Here is a 6688-nt window from a genome sequence, read left to right as displayed (position 1 = left end):
AATGAATGCTCTCCCATGGAGGTAGTACAACCACCTTGGAGACCGAACGACCAGAGGGGTGATTTTTCCAAGCAAGAGGAGCCTGTCAGCAAGAGACGCATCGGGTGAAATCGGAGCCCCCACCCCCCTCCTCCCCCCACCTCTCCTCCTCCTCCTCCTCCTCCTCCTCCTCTACCTCCATCTCCACCGCACCCCCGCCAGTTTGCTTGGCTCGGGTTGACATACAGTAGCCTACATGGGGCTATAGGGGGCTGGAGACACCTTGTTGCGCCCCTGTAACTGTACGCGTTCTACTTAAGCTGCTGGGACGACTGTTTGTCTCCATCCATGTCTCACCAATGCTGCCCCGTGTCTCCAGAGGGAGTCGCACTCATTACCGACTCAGCTTTGGGTAAGTCTGTTTTTTCTTTTGAAAATATCATGACCTGATTTTATTAATGTAAGGAATATTTGTATTCTCTGTGTCAAATGTGGGGGTAATCAATGTGTGCGGCTTTAACCCTCATAATATGCCAGCAATGGGAACAGTCCCAATTCTTCATCTTCCCCTTTGCTCTCACAGCTGCTTTCATAAATAACCTGAATGTGCCGCTCAGTGGTGGTGGTGGTGGTGCTGCTTCAAATGAAACCCCTTAAAAAAAAAAGGAAAAAAGGAAAAAGAGAGAAAACTGCAGCCGTTTGACTTTGATTATATGGAATACGCTGAGAGGTGAAGAATAATAGTCGTGCTGCTGTCTTAGACATTTCAGGGACGATGCTTCATGCTTTGACTGGCAGAAATAAGACACATAGATGTGCAGCAGTTCACGGGTTTGAGTAATTGCCAGAGCATGTGGTACTTTTCCTGCAGTACCCAAAGAGTCTGCATTAAACATGTTTGCTGTCCAAATCATTAGGGCGAATCACTGTTTCAAAGCCAAAGCTACTCACTGCGATGATTCCGATAAAAGAAAAAGTGCAACGGTTAGAAATGTGCACCATTAGCACGGGGATTTGCTTAGTTATATTTACAGAAATAACTCATAGTGCAATCCTTGAGAGAAATGTTAAAAAATGGATTCAACTTTGCAATTTCAGTATGATCAATATCAAATTTGCATTTTTTGATGGTTTGCTTTCTGTGTGTGCATGTGTGTGTGTGCGCGTGCTTCTTTGGGCTCGTTTGCACATACGTACGCCTGTGTGTGTGAACGTTTGTGCATGCGTCTGTCCTCTTTTTTTTTTCTCTCCAAAAGGTTACTAAATGGTTTTCTGGGGGAGGATTTCTAACCGGCGAGATGCTGCTCGTACTCCTGCTGGCAGCCTTTTCTTCCTCCATCTCCGGCTCCTTCTCCTCCTCCCTCTCCTCCCCCTCTGCGTCAGACGGACCCCAGATGGCGGACCCGTCCTTCTCGGACTTGATGGCTGAGACCTGCAGCGCCTGCTCCTGCATGTCCGTGGAGAACGTGCTGTACGCCAACTGCGAGAAGGTCACCGTCTACCGGCCCACGCAGCTCATCCCGCCGGCCTCGTCCCTGTACCACCTGAACTTCCAGAACAACTTTTTGATCATACTCTACCCAAACTCGTTCCTCAACTTCACCCACGCTGTGTCACTGCAGCTGGGGAACAATAAACTGCAGAACATCGAGGGCGGAGCGTTCATGGGGATGAGCGCGTTGAAACAGCTGCACCTGAACAACAACGAGTTAAAGGTGCTGAGAGCGGACACTTTCCAAGGGATAGAAAACTTGGAATACCTTCAGGCTGACTACAACTTAATAAAATACATTGAAAAGGGAGCGTTTAACAAACTGCACAGGCTTAAAGTGCTCATTCTGAATGATAATCTCATACAGTTACTTCCTGACAACATATTTCGCTTTGCCTCACTCACACACCTGGATATAAGGGGGAACAGGATCCAGAAGCTTCCTTATTTGGGGGTTCTGGAGCATATCGGGCGTATTGTAGAGCTGCAGCTGGATGACAATCCCTGGAACTGTACCTGTGATTTAGCGCCTCTCAAGGCATGGCTTGAAAACATGCCCTATAACATTTTTATCGGTGAGGCCATATGTGAAACACCAAGTGACTTGTATGGGCGGCTCCTGAAAGAAACCAACAAACAGGAGCTTTGTCCCATGGGCACAGGAAGTGACTTTGATGTTAGGATGCCTCCGCCCGATAATGGGCAGACGCCCTCCATAATGTCCCCAACCACTGTGTCTCCCCTGGCCACAAAAGCGTCAAAAACCACTGACTCATCCAAGATTTACGGTAATGGTATTGTGGCTGGTTTACCCCCTTTTGGAAGAAATAGCCAGATTATATCCTTTCAGACACGGACCCCTCCGTTGTTGTGTCCACAGCCCTGCAGCTGTAAAGCCCACCCTTCTGACTTTGGCATCAGCGTCAGCTGTCAGGAGAGGAGTATTAAAAGTTTAGCTGATCTCCTTCCCAAACCCGCAAATGCCAAGAAGCTTCACCTGAGTGGAAATTACATCCGTGACATAAGCCCGACTGATTTCCAAGGGTTTGAGGGTTTAGATTTGCTACATCTTGGCAGCAATCAAATTGTCACAGTCCAGAAAAGTGTGTTTTCGAACCTCACTAATCTGAGGAGACTGTATTTGAATGGGAACCAACTTGAGCAGTTACACCCAGAGATGTTTTTGGGCCTCACAAACTTACAGTACCTATATTTGGAATACAATGCCATAAAAGAAATCTTAGCGGGTACATTTGACTCCATGCCGAACCTCCAACTCCTGTATCTCAACAACAACGTCCTGCGGAGTCTCCCTGCCTACATGTTTGCAGGTGTCTCTTTAGCCAGACTCAATCTGAAAAACAACCACTTCATGACCCTACCAGTGAGTGGGGTCTTGGACCAGCTGCGAACCCTGACCCAGATAGACCTGGAAGGGAACCCCTGGGAGTGTTCCTGCGATCTTGTCGCCCTCAAACTCTGGCTAGAGAAGCTAAGTGATGGAGTGGCTGCCAAAGAGGTGAAATGTGCCTCCCCTGTGCAGTTCGTCAACATTGAGCTACGCCTCTTGAAAAATGAGATCCTGTGTCCCAAGCTTGTGGCGAGACCACCGTTTATTCTCACCGGCGCCACCCCTGTTGTAACCTCGGTGTCGCCCGCTGGAGTTGGCAAAGCACCACCAGGAGGCCCCGTGCCTCTATCCATCATGATCCTCAGTATCCTCGTGGTGCTTATCCTCACTGTGTTCGTGGCCTTCTGCCTTCTAGTCTTTGTCCTGAGGCGGAATAAAAAACCGGTGGGCAGGCAGGAGGGGCTCGGGAATCAGGAGTGCGGCTCCATGTCGTTGCAGCTTCGCAGACACAGTCACAAATCTGGCAAAAAGGGCTCCATCCCGGGAGATGACCTGGGAGGCGAGACGTTCATCCCGCAGACCATCGAGCACATCGGCAAGAGCCACACCTGTGGGATCGGACGCTCCTCAGACATGGACGCCGGGTTTAAGTTTGCTGACTCGCAGAGGCAGAAGATCATCCTCCGGAACAGCGCCGACAAAGACAAGGACTCGCTCTCCACCCTAGAGCGCAACAAACGCCTCAGCACCATTGACGAGCTGGAAGAGTTCCTCCCCCACCGCGAGCCCAGCATGTTCATCCAGAACTTCCTGGACAGCAAGAGAGATTTCAACAGTATAGGGATGGGCGGCTACGAGATCCGCTACCCGGAGAAAACTCTGGATAAAAAGATGAAGAAGTCGTCGCTGATAGGCGGGAACCACAGTAAGATCGTGGTGGAGCAGAGGAAAAGTGAGTATTACGAGCTGAAGGCCAAGCTCCAAGGAACGCCTGATTACCTGCAGGTGCTCGAGGAGCAGACTGCGCTGAGTAAAATGTAGGGATTGTTGTGTTGGGTTTAGTGCATTGATTACACACACGCACACATAGAGGGAAGTTAGACACACAGACAGGCAGACAGACAGCCAAACACATCTGCCTTTCTCTGTCCCCCCCTCTGCTGCCCCCCCCCCCACCCCCCCCACATACACACACACACACACACCATTCAGCCCCACAGATTGCTCGCTTTCTGTCTTCATCTCCCTCTCTGCAGCCACACACACACACACACACACACACAGAGAAAAAGTGCCTTCTGGAAATCCTTAATGACCAATGCGGAGATGGACAAAATGGCTCCACACTACAAAAGCTATTACTAGAATCGGCGTGGATCTATTTCACAGTAAAAGACCTTATGGATTATCCATGCCACCACATGTATGAATCCCACATACATATACCACAGGACACCCTAAAAAGCAACCAGACAGTCATATTATACATTTTTTTTTGTTGTTGCTGCTATTGAAATGGGTACTTATCTTCTTATTTTTTGTTGTTGTTCTTGTTATTTTTTTCTCCTCCTCCTTTCGTTTTTCCCAACCAAATCAAAAGGGTCTTGAAAACAGTGCTTGAGAATACACCTCGCCGTCTTCAACCCCTCGTTGTTTAAAGAAAGAGAGAAAAAAAAGAGGGCACGTCGGTTGTTGTTCTTTTTGCTCTGGAAAGTATTCAAAATCACCTCTTCTGGGATGAGATTAACAGAGTCGGTGACTCAATGGATGCTACTTCTTTTTTTTTTGTGTTTGCGGGGATATGTGTTTGTTCTTGGGGATGCTCTCTGGAGTCGGAGGCAGACTCTCTGCCACCTTGTCTGGATTACACACCAGTAGCAGTACACCTGCTCCCATTTAGGCGCTACGAAACTCTTATTTTTTTGAGGGGGAATGATTTCATGACTTGTTCTCTTTGTGTAAGGAGCCATGTTATATATAGTGTCTTCTGAATGGAGTTGTGTTTCTCTTCAAAGTTGCTACTGTATGTTTTGGGTGAAATCTAACGGCACACACACTGTCAGAGGACGTTGTTTCTGAAAAATGATAAAAACCCAAGGATGAAAAAAAAAATTATAATTACAAAGCTGCTTGCCATGTAAGCGTAACCTGGAATTTATTTTGTAAGTCTTACATTATTTGTATCTGTGGGACTGGTTTGTAAATTACAAGGAAGGACACACATCTACACGTACACACAGACACACACACACACTGTACGACGGAGCATCATCATCAAGAGACTACAAGCCAGAATTGTCAAACTATAAGTCAACCGGTGATCCACCTCCCCTTGTCAGCTCTCAATTCGTAGTGAAAGAATTTAACAACATAGTTAATTTATTTTTCTATGCGGGAATTATTTAAAGAGTTATCGGTATTATTTAAAAAAAAATGGATAATACACAAAGAGTGGAAAGGACTTGACAGAGGGACGCATCAGAGCTAATTCAGGCCAGCAGAAGTGACTGTTGAGTCGATTCAAGGGTTCTTGTTTCTCCCAGTTCGCCGGAGAACTCGACCCCGCCGGACGAGGGTTGTGAAATGTGATCTGTGATGTTTCCTTTTCATTGTGTCGCACGACAAGCCGAGGCCTGATAGAAGTCTGTGAAGTCTCAAGCCGTTTCCTTATTCTTATATCTCCCACAGTATCTTGTAAAAGGTTTCTTATTAACATTATGCAACCAAAATAAATGTGCATTAAACTTGATTATGGTTCCAGAATTGTTGGGATGGTGAATGGGGGACGAGGAAGGTGACTAATTGAAGCTCTAAATTGTTCGATCCGGGCAGTATCATATCATGAAACACCATGTGCAATATTAGTAAAAAAAAAAAAGAAAAAAAAAAAAAAAAAGAAATTGCTCGGTCATGACAGCTTCAAACAATTTTGTTTAATTTATTTAGTTTTGAGGTTATATTGTCAAGACAGGTTCTATTTCGAAATTCTTTTATCAACTTAACTCTATCCGGTCCTTATTTAAAAGTATTGTTACGTTGAACTTCTGAGTGTTTATTGACATTACAAATGAATAGAATGTATCTTGGAAAGTATAATAAATACAATTTTCTATCGGTCATAAATCTCCTGTATATTGGTTAATTTTCTCTTGTATAATCATGTTGAAATCAAGGTATTAAAATCAGCACCTATTTGCACTGTGTCCCACTATTTCTTTTAGTGCACATCCTCTCAGCCTCTCAAGGCTGCTTTACTTTTAAGGAGGAAAAAACAAAGAACTCTTCTGCCACCGAAACTGCCAACTGCTCCGTTGCCCCGCTTTGACTTTTCCCTCAAACAAGTTGGATTGTGTGACAGCTCGGTGTTGGACCGAGTCCAGCTCAAGTGACAGGATGTTCTACTTGTTCATGTACAAACAGTGGCTGCACCCTCAGGCGCAATATATGTTTGCTTCGTGTGATCGGTTCAAGAAAAGCTGCCGCTTGTTACACTTAAGGCCATGAGTTTCGTCGTTGTTTTTGGCTCAAATCATAATTCAAGCAAAAATATTCAAGCTAAACCAAACATTCGAAGCTTGAAAACATTCAAACAATGATTTTTTTTTTTCTAAAAAATGTCAGAAAGTCAGATTTCAAAGATGTTATATTACCAGTTTTCACCCGCGTTGGCGTAGCCTTATGCACATTCATTTTATTTTGTCTCTCTCTCTCTGTTGTTTCCACATCTGAACATCCCAAATTTGCCCGTACTTTATGAAGTTTTTTTTCTTTTTTGGCACAGGTCTTAATGTCTAGCAGGTATCATCGCTCCATCTGTTTTTAGGCACATATCAAACATTCATGCCTGCTCCACTTTAGGGTTAAAA

General features: G+C 45.5%; 1 protein-coding gene across 2 annotated transcripts; it reads left to right on the top strand.

Annotated features, from left to right (window-relative positions):
- Window positions 1-261: 261 nt before the first annotated feature.
- On the top strand, window positions 262-6204 carry slitrk4 (SLIT and NTRK-like family, member 4). Of its 2 annotated transcripts, XM_079167030.1 has the most exons (3): window positions 262-391; window positions 1236-3774; window positions 6044-6204. In XM_079167030.1, exons 2-3 carry the CDS (start codon window positions 1278-1280, stop codon window positions 6145-6147), a joined length of 2601 nt encoding a protein of 866 aa, XP_079023156.1. In that variant the 5' UTR covers window positions 262-391; window positions 1236-1277; the 3' UTR covers window positions 6148-6204. The 2 variants fall into 2 exon arrangements, with proteins under 2 accessions (XP_079023156.1, XP_079023157.1); XM_079167031.1 differs by lacking the exon at window positions 6044-6204 and having other exon boundaries at window positions 1236-4015.
- Window positions 6205-6688: the final 484 nt, after the last annotated feature.

This window comes from Pholis gunnellus (assembly GCF_910591455.1).
Source record: "Pholis gunnellus genome assembly, chromosome: 10".
NCBI classification, from domain to species: Eukaryota; Metazoa; Chordata; class Actinopteri; order Perciformes; family Pholidae; genus Pholis; species Pholis gunnellus.
The sequence above is the reverse complement of the archived record's forward strand: the minus strand, read 5'-3'. Positions and strand labels throughout refer to the sequence as shown.

Coding starts and splice junctions, on each gene's coding strand:
- slitrk4 (XM_079167030.1), top strand. CDS start 1,278: ATGCTGCTCGTACTCCTGCTGGCAGCCTTTTCTTCCTCCATCTCCGGC. Junction 3,775..6,043: donor CGTGGTGGAGCAGAGGAAAA/GTGAGTATTACG, acceptor TATTTCTTTTAG/TGCACATCCTCTCAGCCTCT.